Raw genomic sequence first — 19,929 nt, forward strand, 5'->3', positions numbered from 1 at the left:
TCAATACTCACTACAAACTGACTATTGACTTTTTCCAAAATCTGCTTTTCATTTAGTGCCATGGATTCGCCTTTCCTCTTCTTTATTCTCTTCTTCTCTAACCTCTTGCAGGCGTACATCTTCCCTGTCGCTCGCACTTGGCAAGCGCAGACCTGCGAATTAAAGAGAACAATTGCTGGGTAATTCGAAGCAAACGCTGCATCTGGGTTGCACTTTACTCCTCATGAGCTGATCCCAGCGAGTCCTTTTAAGGTTAGAGACAGCGGCACAGCAAATAAGGCACAGGCGGGGGCAGCTGGGGAACCGACTACTGTTTCCAAACCTGCTGTGTAATATTGGTTTCATTATTCCACTTTCCTCCGCCTGCTTCCTATCCCACCTCCTTTTGTCTGCGCAGACTGTAATCTGCTCAGCTAAAGCCTGTCCACCCCTCCTCTGACTCTTGCTGCCCAGCCATCAGTTAGAACACAAATAAGGGTGTGCCCCTCATTCCACTGTTAGTCGAATAGGGAATAATTCTCAAAAGCGTTCTTTTGGGATGACAGTGTCATAGAATCATGGAATGGTTTGGGCTGGAAAGGACCTTAAGATCACCCAGTTCCAACCCCTGCCATGGGCAGGGACACCTCACACTAAACCATGTCACCCAAGGCTCTGTCCAACCTGGCCTTGAACATTACCAGGGATGGGGCATTTACCGGTTCTTTGGGCAACCTGTTCCAGTGCCTCACCACCCTCACAGTAAAGAACTTCTTCCTTATATCCAATCTAAACTTCCCCTGTTTCAGTCTGAACCCACTGCCTCTTGTCATGAGAGGTTAAGCAAAGCTGTCGGCACTCAATGAAAATCAGCCTCTGTCGCATCAGGCTGCTGTGGCCTGCAGTGCCTGAGAAGTAAGAAACGCTCTTTAGGAGAAGCTTTCAGACCTACTCACCTCCCCAAAGCCACCTTTCCCCAGTACCCTGTACTGCCGGAATGTGTTTTTTGTTACTGGTTGCCTGGAAGAAAAGGAAATACAGAAAAAAAAGAAGACAACACATTTAATGCACTCTCCGTGATTTATTTCAGAGCATACTTTGAAAAAGCAAAAGACACAAATATTAGATAATCATATTGTTTCAGGGTAATCCTATTATAGAATATAATATATAATTATGTAATTCCATTAGTTCAATGCTATGTATGGCTTGAACTTTTCAATTCGAACATATTAAGCTGTAATAAAATACAACACATTAGTGAGTCATCAGTATAATTTCTGCAAGCATCTTAGGACTAAGGAGGGTTCTGTATCTCCATGATATAGGTTTGGCCTTTGTTAAGCAAAGAGGAGACCTGGGAGCTTCCAATAACATATTAATTCTCATGAGGCATAGGACGGGCTAACACTTTATGACTTCGCTTGGTCTTCAAGGTCATAGAACCTTAGAATGGTTTGGGTTTGAAGGGACCTTAAAGCTCATCCAGTTCCAACCCCCTGCCATGGCCAGGGGCACCTTCTACTAGAGCAGGTTGCTCCAAGCCCCATCTGACCTGGCCTTGAACACTTCTAGGGATGGAGAAAAAGAGATCCAGAATTCAATCCACCAGAAAAGATTTCTGATGTCTTGACCTTAAAGAAAACAGGAAAATTATGTGAAACAAGGAAAGCAACAATCCCAGGGACCAGAGAGGTGGGCTTAGGTGCCATTCGCAGGAGGGGAGAGCAGGAAGCCAAGCTCCAAGCCAGTCCTTCCCTGCCTGGGATACCTGCCTCCTGGTAGAGCACCATGGGTGAGAAGGGAGGAAAAGCATCTCTTTCCTTTAAAGGGACAAAATAAGGGTTAAATAAGTCTTTTCTTCTGAGGGCAGAGGGCTCCCTAACATTCATTGGATGTGAACTATACAACCTAACAAGGTTCCCACAAAATCCTGCCTTACCAAAATGGCTCCAGCCCTACATCTAACTTACGCTTTGTTACCATAAAAGCTTTATAATGTGACAGAAGAAGAACCCCACCATTCCACCACTGAAGCCTTACAATTACGTTAGTGGTTGATACGGATATCCCTACCAGCGCTGGTTCCCTCTGGCGGGCAGCCAGCCGGCAGAGGGAGCACAATAATGTGGCTGTTCCCATAACAGCGGTGATGAGTTTGATGACAATAAGGAATAAATGCTAAAGTGAATCGTTTCATTTATGCTCATTATTGTTTTTAAAAGTAGGGGGAGAAAAACACGCAGAAGGCCAAAACTAGAAGAGAGAGAGATGCTATTTTCAGGCTTCTGTGAGGATCCTGCAAATGCTGTTGGGGTTAAAAGCAACAATTAGCAGTGATAACTACATGCTCAGCAATGTCTCTGGAATAAATGGACTGTATGACTCCTCCATTGGAGCCAGCAGGCTGTCAGAAGGAGCTACTAACAGCTCTTTGCTAATCCTAGAAACAGTTCTCCCAGCTTCTTAAGCCAGGCATATCCGATAGCTTGTCACACTTGTTGGGGGAATGGAAAAAGTAATAATCCTCAAAGCATTTCAGAAAATTCCTTATCCCAAATGTGAAAGTAGATAGGAAATAGCCTGGCTAGGGATGAATCATCTGATGTTTTTGTAATTGAAATGGGAGAGTGAATGCTGGATTCAGTAAAGATGGCATGTGGAGCACGTCTTGGCATGAAACGGCTCTCCCCTCTGCCCACCGCTTCCCTTTCCCTCTTGTGCAGCAGCTTTGCAGCTTTCCAGGGAGAGGAACTGGCACAGCTCCTTTGATCTCCGAGGCACCACGCTGATACACACCACTCACGGATCTGGCCCTAACTCATCTGCCATAATTAATTCCATTTGTGGAACCTGGGGCTTCTCTCAACCCAAGGTCACTGCTACCCAGCAGTGCATGTCTGCTACAGCCCTCCCAACAAGGAGCAGGCAAAGGCCCCTTTCCTTGCAAATTAACACCCACTAAGGCTGCCTGGTTATTAAATGTGCTCAGAAATGTCTAGCCAATAAATACGGTGTGAGGACCTATATGATGCATTTTTGTCTGTTTACAGTGATTTAATAATAATGATAAGTAGTCCAAGCAAATAAGTCACCATATTCAGAGCACAGCTAAACAGAAAGCCAACTGAAGTTGCTGAATGTACTTTAATCTTGCTGTGCCTAATGTAGCTGATAGCATTAAAATGGGTAAACACTTGAGCTTTAGAAGCCAAAACTGCCCCCCTTGAGTTTTGGGGTAGGTTTCTGGCTTGTTCTTTGCTTCCCTAGTGAGCAGCATCTGTTTTAGTCTTGCCTGGGCACAGTGTTTGCAAATGCAAAAGCCAGAGACTGGATGTGTATCTTAAGTTTAGCATTACAGATGCACAAGGGATAGGTTATAAAAAACGTGTAATGTGTCCTTCAATCTGCGCCATAAGTAGCTCATGGTGACAGGACCTACAGAGAAATTGGCCACAGCCATTTCTCAGATCACAGGCTTCCTTAAAGAGAGAAGGGAGAGGCTGAAGAGCATTTCTGGGTCTAGGCACACTCATATCCCTGGCACCGATCATGCTCATTGGATGGTCACAGCTGGAGACTCAGCTCATGGTTAAATTGAGTCTAACACCAACATAACCATGACTTTCTTATATGACATCTTCCTGTGGCTAAAGCCATTATCTCTTCTTGAACCTTCTAACAATGAACACTTAAAACCAAATGCTAAAATTAGGAAAGCCTTCCTGGAACTCTCTGGGAAAGCTTCCCTGGAGTATAGCTCAGGGAAATGGTGAATGAGTCTTGACAGACCATCCTGACAGAGAACAGTGAAAAGAGGGAGAGAATTGCTTCAAAAGAGGGCCATAAATGGCAAACATTAGGATGAGGCATTGGCAACGCTGAAGAAAGGCCAAACTGTCTTTACCTTGAAGGCAAAGGGAGCAAACATACTATCTCAGCTGTCAGATTTTCTATGTGCTTTGCATGGAAAGTGAAAACAAACCTTTTGTATTCATTTTTTATAGGACAAAAAAAAAACCAAACAACTTGTGACACCTACCTTTCCAACCACTTCCACTGGAGAAACCTGTCGAAGTACATGCTGTTCAGGTACTCTTGGAATGGTTCCCCACTGAGGTGGTCAAGGACAGATCTATCTCAGATGAAAAGGATATATAAGCATTTTATAATCCTGAACTTGGAGCAAAAGAGAAACAAAACAAGAGGAGAAAATCCAGACTTCTTGTATGGTGTGATCATTCTCTTTTATTTTGTACTTTATTTTACCCATGGCTTCAATCTAGGAACAAAGTGATATGTTAGACGTATTTCAGAACAGAAGGTCTTATACAAGCTGAATAGTAATATGTACTGGTTATGCTTGCTGAAAATTAACAGGGCATCTCCCACTGGCTTCAACGGACGTTCACAAAGACTGTTACTCACTAGACAACAAATTTATTTGCTTTTGTTAGTAACTGAACACAACACCCTCAGGAACTGAGCTCCTAAACTTTAGGGGATGTTCGTACCTGGATCGAAGATTTCTGTCTAAAGCCCATTTCTGTCAAAGAATGACCATAGAGGTATTATTTTGAGCAAAAAATAATCAATGCCAATTCCTTCTATACAGAAGAAGTAGTAACTGTCATTAAAATCAAGGGGCTTTGCCTAACAGCTGTGTGCTTTGTAGAGTAAAACAGAGGAAAGTCTGAACAGGGATGTGGATTTGCTTCTGGATCAAGAAAAGAATTCTTGGGCTCATGTAGTGGATGCAAAGTCTTTTGCATAATCAAAAGAAGGAAGGAATAGAAAGATCAGCCTGCAAATGCGAGAAAGAAGTATGTTGCTTGTGACAGTCAACAAGCAGCCAGAGATCAACAGACATCCCATAAGAAAGGCCAAGGGTTCAGAGCTAAGAAAAGATGGGTTGAGCTGAGAGAGCTGCCTGAGATGAAGGTGGTCACATCGATTAAGAAGGGGTTGTTCACCTGCTGGTTTGGGTTCTTGCCTTGCTTACTGGGGCTACTGCTTCCACCTCTGCTGGCAGCATTGGTGGGGACTAAACTTGGGTCTGGGTGTATGTCTGTCTTTGGGTATACAGACACTTTTCTCTCTGTATCTAAGGCTATACAGACACTGCTCCAGATTTTACTGGAGGAGGTTTGAAATCCTCTCTGAAGGACCAGTCTGGTTTGGGAATGGATGATCTATGTCTTACCCTGGGGTAGTTCTAGACCTCCTCAAACAATTTGCCATGAATAAGATGAACATGGGAAATTGGAGAGGGGCAGGAGCAGGCAGCCAAAATATTAAAGGTCAAAGCAGAAATTAGAGCTTATACATGCATACCTCCAGCAGACTGATCTTATCTATGAAGATGTGTCTGAAACTCTTCCCCATTCCTGCTCCTACAGGATAGCAAGCTTCATATTTGTATGTATGCCTCCCTTTCTTGGTCTGTGAACTCTTCCAAAATTAACATTATTCAGTGCATTTAGTAAATACCAACAGCAAGTTTTTAAAGCTTCCTTTTGACCCCGTTTCAGTCCATGTGAAATGCCCAGCATATTTATTAACAAGGTCTCAAACCTGGCTCATTTATCTGCTTGAGCTGAGAGGAAGGAATGGCTGTTGGTGAATACGAGCCTGAATTAAGTGGTGTCCAATGCTAGCCTATTCCATTCAGTTAATTAAAAGCTGTGCGCATTTCACAGAACAATAGCTGCCTTTCAGCAGTTGTTTGCTTTTTAGTTCCCCTCTTTGGCAACAACAAAGTGCATTTTAGAGGGAACTGTCAGCTTTCAAACCGATTTGAGAACTGGAAACAGGCATCAGGGGGGTTTGTGTTGAGCACAGCTCTGCCTTTGTCACTGGGACTGGCACACACAACTGGTGCGAGTTACAGGAGCATCTCTACACGACACCAGGCCAAGGCAAGGAAACTGGCTGTGTTAGAAGAGAAGGCCAGAAATAACCCACATCTACCAACGCAAAGCATAACTGGAACCCGAAAAGGTCAATGAAATGAGTCAAAACAATGAATGACAGTGGAGCGAATTTTACAAATCCCCATTACATCATCCAGGGAAAACAAACGGTGCTCAGCCAGAAACCACACGGGCCAGCGTGCGATGATCCCTCCTTTTCATATTTTCACTCGTTTATGATCTACTGGCGTGAACAGCCTCGGGTCAATGTTCGCAAATGCAAAGTGCATACCTGGAGCTTTAGCGCATAACAGCGCAAATCGCCTCGCCGCTACAAAACCTGATAAGCCTTTTCCCAGACAAAGGATGAAATAATGCACGCTCGTTTTGAACGCCACAGGCAGACAGAAAGCATTCAAAAAAGCCCCATTCTCCTGGTGAAGATTTGCTGGAAAAGCCATGCGGAGCAAGTTTGCACATTCCTCTGTCTAAATGGGCTGTATAGCCACTTAATTTTTATTCACTTTGAAACAGAGATGTTTTCTTTGGATGCATTATCATTGTAGCTCTTTTCACACAGCATGAAATCCACGGCTGGTTTACTTGGCTAGAACACTCCGTCAAATACCTGAAACACTAAGTGCCTGTGTGTAGTGTATATAATGGCATGGAAATATTTATAGCATTTTGCTCAGATGAAATGACTTCACCGCTTGTCAGCTCTGCCTCTAGGATTATGAACATAAGATGAAGATACTTGCTTCAGGTTCAAGTGGAAATGTCTCTCTTTTACCTGACACATTCCTTACACACTGCTGGCTGTGGCTCTGAGATCTCTGGGTATCGAGTTATACTTACTTTGTACAGTGAGAGAATAGCTCTTTGCAGGGGCTGTTTTCGAGTTTCTCCTCTGTCTGTTGGATAAGATCTTGACTGACTTCAGGAACGCAGGCTGGAGACTAGGGGGGGGAGAAGAGAGGGGTGCGTTATCTCTGTGATGAGGTGCAGATTCTCCTCTCTTAACATGTAAAAGACACATTCATTATTTATGCCCTGAACTGCTTCCATTCAATTCCAGCGGTTGTGTAAAAGCAAAGGAGCTTTACGTCAAACAGCAGTAAAATCGGATACCGTGGTAACTCGCTCCACATTCCACTCTATCCTCACATCGCTTTTCTGCCTTCTCCTGTACCTTCACCTCCTTGCCCAGCCTCATGAATATGCAGGGCACACTCCTTGCCAATTCTTTGAACTGCTCCCTTGCATCCCATGAAAAATGTGCTGGCCTGAGCTTTGCACAGGCCATTCTTAAACAAGAGATTTTGCCCAGTGTTTTCTCTTCACTGATGATTCATTGTGCTGTCTGAAAAATCCATCTTTTTTTTTTAACCAGCAAAGGAAAACAAGAGCAGGGCATTGGTACTGATGGATTGCTATATAAATAATACAGGAAGATGCCCACAAAAGTGTCTGGACACCTTAATTCATTATTAGAAGGACAAAAAATGATCCAGAAGTTTTAAAGTAATCATTTCAAAAAGGAACTCTGCCAACCAGGCACATAAACCCTTTTCATCCTCTCTTCCCTTTAGAGAGAATGGACATTCAGCCTCCTCAAAAAGCCCTTACCAAAGAGAGTTCTTTTGCAGCACGCCTTGATGGTTAACTTGTTTAGGGCCTTTGGGACTAATTACCTATCAAGACAGTTTTTAGGCAGTCCACATTCTTATTCATTGACAGTATACTCTGCTTATATAAAAAAGTGTATATGTGTGTGTGTACTTATTTATAGGCATTTCTCCTATTGACATGAAAGCCCCTTTATATAACCAATTGGTTTGGGGTATTTTAATAAATCCAGCCTTAGCTGACAAAATCCTCTTTCCTTGCAGAAGCCTTATGCTCAGTAAGGTTCTCCATCCATGGCCATGACCACCAGATGTGCTGAGGGGGTGGGTGACAGAGCATCATCCTGGCCAGATGTTCTTATTAACTCACCCTTAGCTAGGGATATCTTGGCAAACATTAAAATGCACTGCAGGCAGTGTTCAAGAACACTGGGAATGAGGAGAGAGAAAGGGGCAGAGGCAGAGCCAGAGAAAATCTCCAGCATAGTGAAAGCTGAATTAAGTCTTCTATTGTTTCCTTGAAATGTGAATGTGATCCTGATTGTGACATGGAAAAGTAAGTTTGTTCCATGGTTTACAGAACTCTCTGTGCATGCTGTGTAATGCAGCCTCACTGTTCAACCTCCACAGACGATTTGCAGAACATGCTGGGTACCTTTGGCCTTGCTGAAATATATTGTCGTTTCCTCCATATATTCCTCTATTTCCTCAGCAAAAGACAGCAAGCCATCCACTTTTAATTGCAGACAGAATATATTGCTAATAAGTAAGAAGTTTCAGTTTCTTTAGAGGTAGATAAGCTCAGACATTATCATAGAATCACAGAATCATCATGGTTTGTGTTGGAAGGCGCCTGAAAGACCATCCAGTTCAAATCCCCTGCCACGGGCAGGGACATGTTCTACTAGAGCAGATTGCTCCATGCCCCATCCAACCTGGCCTTGAACACTGCCAAGGATGGGGCAGCCACAGCTTCTTTGGCAATCTGTGTTAGTGCATCAGCACCTCACAGGGAAGAACTTCTTTCTTGCACCTAATCTAAATCTCCCCTCTGGAAGGTTAAAGTCATTCCCCTTGTCCTATCCCTGTGCGCCCTCCTCTAGAAGATGAAGAGTCTGAGCTTGTTTGGCCACTGGGGTGGACAGGAACTGTCCCAGTAATTTAGACAACTTACAGAAATTCCTAACTGCAGATGCCCATTACTAAGTCTCAGTTTTAGTTCCAGACAGTAAGTAGAGGCAAGAGCGAAGCAGTGAAATAACTAGGGAAAAAAATCCTGTTTACAGTGCTATAGCTGCTGCATGGGAACAACTGGGGAAAAAAGAAGAAACAGATAAAAAAAAGGCTTTTAAAGGACTATTCGGATTGGAACTAAAGCCTAATGATTAGCAATATGTCAATTGATTTAGGCTGGGAACCATCTGAATTAATACCTATACTTTCTAGTGGGTTGTGTGGACAAGCTCATTGGCAGCCCAAAGCTTGAATGTGGCTGTGTGAGTCCACTGCTCGGAGCCCTTGTCATCTTCAACATCTGACACAGGGTACAGAAACACCACTGAACTCCAGAGTCTTTGTACTGCTGTGAATCAGGAGTGTCTTCTGATGTGAATAGAGTTGCATGAGTAGAATTAATACTCTAATTGATGTTATGACTAATTAAATCTAGAACTTGTTCTACATTTATAGGCCAGAATTTGGATCCAAAAGCTAAGTTCTAAACCCCATAATTAGTCATTTAGACCAAGTGACCTGATTCTTAGTCATGCCAGGCAACTTCATTTCTCACTGGGAATTCATTTCCCGATGGGAGATAAGTTGCTTTATGTGTTGAAGATCATGCTCAGGCTGCATTATCAGTAATAATTCCATCAAATGTTGTCTGAGATCAAAGTACATTTAAAAAAAAAAACTTATAAGCATAAGCTAACTTTTTTCCTAAAGAAGAAAACAAATTCTTTAAGGGAAAAGGGAGAAGAATGAGTAAAAGAAATGGTAAAACGATATGGGAAGTATTTAAAAATGGCACGAACTGTGATTCCTTTCTCCCAGTTCATGGGAGATACAGTCACCACTTGGTTTTTCCAAACCACTCATAGCTGACCTTTGAATCTCTGCTTCCTTTGAACAAACCGAGAGCAAGCTAACAATATCAAGGTAGGTAAAAACATAAATACACTGAGCTCCTCTACATGGACTAGGGCCTTTAGTCCCTTACATGGAATAAAGTGCAAACGCTTTATTAGAGCACTTCATTTTCTATAACAAAACCCCACTTTTTTTCCACAGGCTCATCATTTCCAAAGGTTTTGTAGGCCCTGCAAAACGTTTGGTGCCTTTACGAAGCCCTTTATGGTGTTCAGGGCAGAGCAGTTGCACCACATGTAATGGAAGAGCATGTCCAACACTTTCCAGCTCTGTGTACAGTACTAGGAAGCATTTGTATGATCCTTCCTGAGATTTTCCTTGAGACTTCATAGTTCCCACTGCTCCCAGTAAATAACCATGACTGCCATTTTCCCTGCCTCACTCCTGTGCATACCTGTAGCCTTCAAACAAAGCCAGGAACAATTAGAAGCCAAAACCCAACCTCGCCAACCTACTTTTGCTCCCCTGGAGAACAATTAGGTAGCACAAGTTATGAGTGAAAGAGAGCATTTGGATCCCAAGAGGGAAAGCTTCCAAAGGTAACGCTTTGGCCAGTTACAGAAGAGAAAGTTGCCTCTTTCCTGGAGAGATGCAAAAGATTTCTGCAGCCCTGAAGCAATGGTTATTAAAACTGTTCTCCTGCTGCATGATGGGTAATGGCTGTAAAAGCAAATTCAGCTTTTACAGGGGAACAGAGACACCTTTTCCAACATATTAAATGTCCTGTGGCAGCAGGAGAGCCATACGCCATGATTAAGACCATTACATCTGAGCGCGTGACAAAGAATATTCTGCTAACTCTTCAGAAACACCTGCAGAAGCCTGTTATGTTTCTTGTATACTTAAATAAGTACAGTCCTCTGTTTCCCTTAATGGCTATTCTGTTTCCTGAAGACAAAGAAAGTGATTCTTGAGCTCACTTACAATAATGTAAACCGGAAACGATGCCAGGCAAGTCAACAGGATAACACTAAGGTAAAGCTGATGGAACCGAAACCAGATTCGTGTCCCAAGATTCTGGCAGTGAAAGAAGTGCTTAAATTGATCCAACACAAAAATTTATCTCCTCACATTATCCTTTTCAATCAGACAGTCCAAAAGTCTAAATTACTTTCACGAGGTTTTAATCAAAATCTCCTGTTTCCTATATCTTATTTATGGCCAGAAACTGAAAACCTTCATATAAATATTCTGCTGGCAAAGCAAGATCTCAGTTTTATGATGCCCTCTTGCTTAACATTTACGAAAAGAATGCAACTAGGACTTGGATTAGTGATCATCTAAGCAACAAGAAATGGATATTCAGTTACTTCTGAGTGCCACTGACACAGTCTGAAGAAAACGTTTCCAATTGTTAATTTGGGGTTTTTCTAATTTAAAAGACAAGAGATCCTCCCAGCTCCTCTCCCATTTCAGTAAATGGCATGAAAACAGCTGAGATGTCACACACTTGATCAAGGTTAGTTATGTTGTGTCCACAGAAATTTGGAGATCATGGTTCCTTCCACATTAAGCCTCCGAGCCTGCAAGATACTTTCCACATTTTGCTGAGAGGTTGATTGCAGCTTCTCCCCCTTCTTCTCCTGCTCACTAGGATGCAACCACTGACAAACAGCACGGTGGCTAGGTTTGAAGTGGGATGCAATACTACCCATAAATACCAGGTTCTTAGTGGAAGCTGAGTACATCGTAAGCCAAATGCAAGTTGGTCTTTCCACAGCTCTTCCTGGCAGCCTGAGTGCCAGGAGACCCCTGCCAGCTGTGTCCATGCCACATCTGGTACTGCCCACGTCCCCGTACTCAGCACCTCACTGGAGTACTCAAAAGAAGCAAAATCTGACTCAGGTGAAAGCTCCCATGGCGTGTAACTCCCCATTATCTGTTATTCTCAATGTCGTGTTGCATCACTATACTTTAAAGTGGAAACTCCCCTTTGTTGAGAGCGCTGTAAATTTTGCTACAGACTACTTCACTCAGCCCTTCAGGACACAGTATTTGTTGGCCTTCACTGGACAGGACAGCAAGCAAATAAGCCTTCTCATAAAATTGTCTCTATACATTTGCCATGGTACTTATATTTATCTAGTAGTGTTTAAAATGCACAACTGTGGTTGAGATGTAGTGTGCTACAGGTGCTGCGTCTGAGCCTATGGAAATGCAAGCTGGCAGCCAGCTAGCAGAGAATTGCAACTTCAGTGAGCAAAAGCATTTTCCTGACAACCCAAGAGCTGGGGCCATCCATTCTGAAACTGGGGTGGGGTGAGTAGAAGATGTTTCTGTGTAACCAACTCCAACCACTTCTGATAGCCTTAGAGAACCCAGAGGAGATGCGCACACAACACCGACCTGCACGAGCAGAGTTGGATTATTGTGCACAACACTGCTTTTTCTGTGGGAAAAGTGCCCAGATTACAAAGGGAACTGAGCGGGATGTGCTGAGACTCCAGACAGATACACATGTCAACTTGGGGTCACCACTGTTTGAGAAAGCTGCACAGAGCTCATGAGAGCACCAAGGAACTGAAGGGTTGAGAAACATGCTTGGGGGAAAAGAAATGCCAAAGGGGAATGTTGAGGTACTAGATTTGTTTAGTCTGGAAAAGTAGGAGTGAAACACTGTAAAGCTCCTTTAATATAGGAATGTTCTTAACAAAGAGGGCAGGGATCAATTATCCTGCATGTTCTGCTCTGCACTGGGGGAATGATATGAAAGAATCCACTTAATTGGATAGGAAAGCTTTTTTTTCCCTAACTTTTCACACATGAAGCACAAGAACAGGCATATGAATATTGTGGAATCTCTTCTCAGAGGTCTGAAAGGCCTCTGAGGTCAGACAGACATCTGTTGGTGATCGCAGTGTATTTGATCTCTGTTCAGTGCAAGAGGCTTTTGAGCCCTCTCCCAGTCCTTTGTACCACTGATTTCGCAAAACACTGGACCCTGTAAAACAAAGGCACAAGGCATGGCTCTGAGAACAGAGGAGGAAGGGAGCTGGTATACTGAGCGCTCACCAAAGGAAACCTGGAGCTCTGGGCAAAGGAATGAGTATCATCCTTGCAAATGAACAGTCCCGCGTCAAAGACGCTTGTCGCAAACATCGCTGTTTCCTACAAGAAAAGAAATAGCTTGCAGAACCCTGATCTTGAGATCAGAGAAAGGACAGCATTGACTTCAGTCAGACTGACTCTGCAAGAAACAGAGTGAGCCCATAGTCCGGAGGTAATTCTTTACCCTTACACTGTGCCTTTCATCTAAGAACCTCAAAATATTAAGGCTTCATTGCATGATTAAGTCTTCATGAGCTAGGTGGCAATCTCATAGTATTTTATAGAACAGTGAACAGGGAGATTAAGAGTTGCATTTTGCAGAAGAGTTGATCATCATCTGTTACTGAAATAAAGAAGTCTCACTGAGATAAATGGAAGCTAGAGGTGCTCAGATTCCTCAAATCAGTCTATTTATAACTCGCAATTAGCGAATAAGGAATGGAAACCTAAGAATGCAGGCTTTCATTTTATGCCAGCACTTGTCAGTGGATGTAAGTCATCACAGCATCTTAAAGCACAACTCTTCATCACTAGAAATATTACATGAACCAGAAAGATACCACACTCTTTAGATGGAATAGACTTCATGCAGACTTTTTGTTGTAAACACAACTGCTTTCCTGGCGAGCTTCGGAGAGATTCAAACACAATGAGCTATTTTAAAAGTTACTTGCATGAAACAAATAATGTGCAGCATATGTTATGTCTCAGGTTATGAAAACATTCCACAACAAACTAGCTTAAAACAATTAGAAGTGTTTCAGTCAATGCACAAAAGTTCAAGCCATAACTTTTCCTGAGCTGCCTCTGATTCCAAGCACTTCTGTCTTGATGATATGTGTGCTTGCGGATGTTGACAGCAATTTTCCAGATATAATCTACTTACAAACCTCCACACAGATCTGCTACCAGTAGAGACCTCAAAACTATGAAAGAAACAGGCTAAAGCGAGCCTGTTGGTGTGGGATGATGCATGGTGGGATGGGAAGAGTTCATACACACAAACCTGGAAATACTGGCTTCATCCATCTGTTGTGTTGCTGCATTTGATTTGCACTCACCCGGCCGTGACCCAAGACCAGCAACGGAGAGCAATGGTTTGTGTCAAGGATGGGATGTCTGCCACATGCAATGCCATTTCTGCTGTTGCTTTTGCAGGGTCACATCATTCTCCAGATGTTTGTGGAAGGTTCAGCTAGCAGGGAGAGTAGTTACCGGGATAGGTAGCAATGATACGATCATCAGGGGTGACTGTCCTCAGTATTCTTTGAGGCAAACACTCACAAGGAGGTAAAAGGAGGACTGTAATGAGAGCAGTTACTAGAGGAGACTAGGTAGATGTAGGCAAGTCATGCTAGTAGGTGCAAACTTAGGCAAAGGCTAATTTATGTGCTCAGGTGATGCCTGTTTTCAATGGGGAAAGGTAATGGAAGGCAAAATAGAGGCCATGAAATTATGCCTCTTTGTGCCTCCAAGGCTGATCTGCTATTTGTGGCTAGAGATTAATCCCAAGAACTGGCCTGTGGTATCTCCACTGGGGTCTGCTTGCTGCCCTCAGAGCAGGAACATGCCAGTGCAAGGCACAGCCTGGGCTCTTCTTGCCCCACCACAGGGATCTGTCAGGAGCCACTTTGGGTGACTCTGATATTTCCCCACCTCCTAGCATTGGGCAGGGGCAGACCAATGGAAGCTGAGATTCACTCTGAGCTGCAGCCTGGGAAGTACTGACCATGCAGCTGGTGACTGATGGAAGGGAACTGAAAGGGGCTGATGGTGAGAATCATAGAATCATTCAGGTTGGAAAAGACCTTTAAGATCATTGAGTCCAACCGAAAAGCACAGAGGAAAGCAATGGAGGAAGAGATAGAGTGTCTCGGTGGCACTTTGATTTTGTGAAGCCTGGGTTAGGCATGTGTTTCAACCTGGTGAGGGAAAGGTTCCCAGCACTGTCACGTGCATTCTCCTGACACTTTTTGTTGTCATGCACAAAAATACTGGAACATTCTTTTTTCTTGCCCTGTGTCTGATCTTATCTGTCCAGTTCTAGCTGTATACGTAGTAAACAGCCAATTCTATGCCAGGAGCAGCTGCAACACTTTAAGCAATCAACTTCTGCATTTTCTTCTTATTTTTTTTCCTACCACAAAGTCATCTGGGTCTATATGAGGCAAACCAGCAAAGCAGAAGGCTTCAGAATTCCAGGATATTTGCTTTGAGATGACAGATGTAGGAATTGGCAGTGAGGTGGACAGGGAGCATGGAAAACAGCTGTGTTATAAATAGTAATTTATCTATTACTACAGTGTGTAGACATTATACCTGAGATTGGGGGCCCGTAATGCAGGGCACTACACACACAGGTCATGCAAGCTAAAGCTTCCAAAGCAAACCAGTCTCACTGGGAATGGGAACAGTGGCCAAAGACATGAAATACCTCACCCAGGATTAGAGTGGGTCAATGACAGAGAAAACAATTGAACCCAATCCTGTTGGCTGATCAAATGGTGTTTTCAGTTTTGAGGGCAGGATCACTTGCTGGTAGCTAAATGAAGCAAATCAGCAGTGCCGACCAACTGTGGGGTTTGTTTTGTAGCTGCAAGCTGATCTGGAGTCATGATGAATCTGTTTTCCTTCATATTTCTACTGAACTATCAAAACATGTGTTGACACACAGAAAAATACATTGACTGAAGACAACAGAGCCCTCAGCTAACAGCTGAACATGTTCTTGTGCCTGGAGGGGTTGTATTAATCCATCACAAAAGGCAACGCTAGTCATCTCAGTTCATTAACTCATTGACTGCAGTAGAGCTGATGTAGCTTCAGGCTGACTTGCTTGCTTTGGACATACTGGGCTGTCTTTTGGGCCTCAGCAAGCCCACTGGTAGGAAAAGGACAAGTTCTTCTCTAGGTTCCCAGCATTCTTCCTCTTTGGGGTACAAGTTGTAGTCTTGAACTATGCCCTTCCTTGGAGAAACATGGCAATCACTGAGGTTTCCTTTCTGACAAGTGCATGGGAAGTATATGAAGCATTTTTCTTGACTCTCCTGTTAACCAGCAACAGGGCCTGCTATCAAGCTGTACCTTGGTTTTCCTGTTCTCTTTTTGTAGCTGCTCCTTCCTAGAAACCGTATTTCTACTCCTGACAATGGCAAACAAGCAACTGCCATGCAAATGGTGTGAGTCTAAAGGTTTCCTACATAAAGCTCCAATCCAAAGTGTAATTTCTTTGGAATGTTAAATTATTTGATTCAGAGAAATTTTAGGTTGTAACCACAAGAAGAGTTTCAGAGCAACAAAGGAAGAGAAAATATTGCCTGCATCAAGAAGGAGAAATTTCTTCCTGGCTCCTATAGGTGTCCCGAAGAAATCTCAAACAATTCAAGCCCCATAGAAAGTAATTGTGAAATAACAAATTGTCCCTTGAGATAATATCTAGTTGTTTCATCAGCTTCCTTTGCAAGTCCAGTGAACCAGCTGCAGGCTTTATACTCTTTAATTAAAGGGAAATGCTCACCACAATTCCAACCAGCTATGGGGTTTTTGGTACAGCTTATTTTAAGCACCTGAACTGGTCACCATGGAAGATATGCTTTTGACTTCAATTAGCAAGAAAATGGGCCTCACAAGAAGTGCATGGCAAGATATCTTTCAGTATCTTTAAACCCTAGTCCTTCCCCACCCATACTTTTGAAGTAATTATTTGGAAATCAGTTTATAGAGGTTTCTTTAGCAAAGAAACAAGTTTTTCCTCCTCTCTGTAGACACATGGTTTATAAGTGTAGGGGTGCTCATAAACTGGCCAGCTGAAATTCTTTTGTATGAACTTACTTTAAAGTAGAGGAAGGGAAAGCGTATTTTACTTGTTGTTGCCTTTTTTCTGCTTTAAAAGCATTTTGCACACAGATTAAAAGATAAAAACACAGACGAAATAACCTACACCATAGCTGTCAGCAGGATGAGGAGGGTAGTTTAAGAAACAGAACAAAAGGCAAATACTAACCAGGATTTTCTAGCTATCCAAAAGTTAGTCTACTCACACAGTCCTTGGAAATGTCATGTAACCTCTTTTCTTAGCAACCTAGCTGAGGCATTGCTACAGTGCATTACTACAGATGTTTGATAAAGTGTTTTGGGAAAAGAACAGTATTCTCACCATTAGTAGTAACAAAGATGACAGGACAATGTTGAAAGCTTCTGTTCTCAGATTTTTTTTCTCTCGTCACATGTGCTTAATAGGTTTGGATAACATCCAGTGTGCAAGCCTTTTATCAGAACCTTTCTACCTTTTAATGTCCTCCTGCACTGATGGATAGCCTAAACATTAGCAAGCAACCTTATGTTGCAATACTCATAGCTTGGCTTCCTCTGGTAAACCAAATGTCATTTGTTCCATTAAAAAAATCCCTAAATCTATAAACACTCATTTACAACCTCAACGTTATTGAATGGCTTTCCTGTAGGACAACAAACAGATCCCTCATTGAATTCGCTCCTCTGAGACATTAGCCCGTAAGCATGAGTAACCCTTCCCTCGCGAGCGATTCTCGCACTGAAGCCCATGAGCTATTTGCTTTGCATGAAGGTAGCTCATGCATGAAAGCCAACTCAATGGCTGTGGTGCTATCAGTTGTAGAGGAGATTCTGCAGAATTTGCTTTTGTCTTTTTCCATTACCAGGTCAAAACACTTGAATGAAGAAACAAAAATCCAAGAGAGAGTTCGGGAAGGCCTGAAAAAGGATTAGGAAGTGAATTAAACAAACATCGGGCAGGAACCAGTGGCCCACTCAGAAAGACTGGAAACACCCTCAAAAGCAAACAAAATCACTACCTAGCACTGCTGGAAACAGGGCATTCCCTAATCACCTTGTCCCATGATCCATTAACGATCGTATGGTACCAGCCATCTGCAAAGAACTGAGAGGGAAGACATTTATTGTAGGAGATGACACACTGTTTGCAGTGGCATATTCAGCTCTTCCCCAGGTTTGCTTGCTGGACAAACAGCATCTGTGCCAGGATAATAAACTTGCTCTATGCGGGATTTTTGACTCAGGTCAGAGTCTGGCTTGATTAAAGAAGCAATAAATTAACACACAGGTTGAGGCTTGGCATGCAGGTTAAGAGAGTTTTGTTAAGTGTAGTTGCATTACTGGGAGAAAAAATATTAAACACGGATAGTTTGAAGTTCTGCATATCCACAACTTAAATATGCAGATTATTTTTAAACCCATTTGTCATTAAAAGAGTTAAAACCCCCCAATTTTATTTTCTTGTTTTTACACTGATCTAGTGATAATGATATTTTAGTGAACTGAAACATATTTGTCTTCAGTGAAATTTAAAACATTCCTTATGGTAATGCTGCGATTCCTGGTTCCAAGTTAAAATAACGCACTCTAACGTTACTAACGTAGTGATTCTGCTAGTTGCAGCACCTCAGCCAAAGGTGTCAGCCTCAGGAATCTCATCTGAGTTTGCTTGGCCCATTCTCATGAGGCTGCTGAAGCAGCTGCTGAAGTCTATAGATGTTTTTCCACAATCCTAATTTCCTATTATGAGGGAAATAGATGAGAAAGAAGTTAAATTTAACTTCCATTTTCATCATGTGCCTTTTCATTCTCTTCTTTGTTGGGCTCAAGCACACAGTTGCCTGTTACTGCGTCTGAGTTTAACACAATGAATCCTGAGCTCACAGAGACATTTGTTGACTCATTACACTTTTAGCTTCACAATTCCCAAGCTGAACCAAGCAGGGAAGTGGCTGCAAGTCCCAGTGGGTGGAAAGAAAGGCTGTGGAGGTCTGTTCAAAGGGCTCCCATACCACTACACAGAAACCTGTGTGGATGTGCCATGCAATGTAATTTAATGTATTCTACATTATACCTCGTGTGAAATTAATCTTGTTGCATTTTAATCATCTAAAACGCAAGACACTCAAAGTCTCCCTAAGCTCCCTGTAGTCAGTGGGCAGAAAGAGGCACCTCACGTCTCCTATCCAGATACCTCCTTGTGTTTAGACGACCAAGGCTGCAATACATGTGTTGGGAGTGCAAAAGGCTGGACTCACCAGATGTCTGTTTTAATGTCATTCTGTTCAAATGCACAAAAGGCATCTCCTGCAGATTTCTGGATGTTCTGCAAGCCAGTGTTTCACACATCTGGAAAAGGCCAATTCCTTTTTTTCCCATGCGGGCAAACTTTTCCAGGCAGAAAAGACTGTTTCTGGGGAAGCTGAATGAACCTTAAAGGTTTAGAATTAACTTTCCTGGCCATTGCATAATCCATATGAACTGAGTATAAGTAATGAGGGGTATGCAGAGGAGATAGGCAAAAGATGACCCCTGAAAACAAGAGAAGGAAACTATAACGAGCATATTCATTAGCTGAGGGCAGACAAGTACATCCTTCCTGTACTCAGATAATCCTGAGCAGACGGCTCTTTATTTGCACAGTGTCCTCAGCCCTTTTGGGTGCCAGGCTAGGCTCAGAGAAGAGTCAGAGCAGCCTGGGGGGCCTGCCCTGCCTCAGAAGGCAGATGTGAGCCAGGTTTACATGTGTGGTTGACATCAATTAGCTGCAGCAAGCTTCCAAAGGGTCAAGTGAGAGTAATTCCAGCAAACACAGGAAAGTTAGACGGCTTTTGCCCGCTGACCAAGGCATCCCAGTGATTTTCCCAACCACAAATGACAAACAGTTAAGAAGCATGTGAACTTGGGAGTGTAACCTCTCCAAAACAGAGCTTCAACTAATAGCACTGCTTAGCATTAAACCAGTGTTGTTAATGACACCAGCCCAAACCTTCGACCAGTCTGAGCAAATGCACTGCAAACGCAGCCCTCCTTAAGTCTAAAGGCCAGGACACGGGATTGCCCAAGGACCTATGCTAGGACAGCATCACCAGGACAGAGCAGACTCCGCGTTGTTTCCATAGGCTCCCATGTAGTTTGGCACCATTGCAAGAGACAGGAATCCTCAGTAAGTGTTTAGTTAACTAACATTTGTATTGTAAACACTGGGGAAAGGATGAGGAAACAGGACTGGAGCAAACCGTGAGAAAATGCCGTTTAGCTCGAGACCACAGCAAAGGGACTCCTAATCAAGGCAACGCTGTGATATTTCGGATTCCTCTGCCACACTATATTACAGCCTGGTCCCAGTGATGGAAGAATGTTTGTTAAAATAAATTCTGATTAGAAAGCATCAATTTGAG

The 19,929-nt window shown here is 43.0% G+C and overlaps 1 protein-coding gene across 2 annotated transcripts in view; it reads right to left on the minus strand.

The window, feature by feature from the left end:
* Positions 1–19,929, minus strand: part of GRK5 (G protein-coupled receptor kinase 5) — a 163,784-nt gene that overhangs the window by 23,465 nt on the left and 120,390 nt on the right. Inside the window, exons 5-8 of one of the 2 annotated variants that reach the window (XM_062635313.1) lie at positions 6,750–6,850; positions 4,022–4,114; positions 936–999; positions 12–152 (exon numbers count right to left, since the gene is read on the minus strand). In XM_062635313.1, the coding sequence (XP_062491297.1) occupies positions 12–152; positions 936–999; positions 4,022–4,114; positions 6,750–6,850 (399 nt within the window). Of the gene's footprint in view, positions 1–11; positions 153–935; positions 1,000–4,021; positions 4,119–6,749; positions 6,851–19,929 lie in introns of those variants that run through there. The other variant, XM_062635314.1, reaches the window with a different exon arrangement.

This window comes from Pezoporus occidentalis, unplaced genomic scaffold, assembly GCF_034315485.1.
Source record: "Pezoporus occidentalis ecotype Australia unplaced genomic scaffold, CSIRO_AGI_Poc_V1 ctg45, whole genome shotgun sequence".
NCBI lineage: Eukaryota > Metazoa > Chordata > Aves > Psittaciformes > Psittacidae > Pezoporus > Pezoporus occidentalis.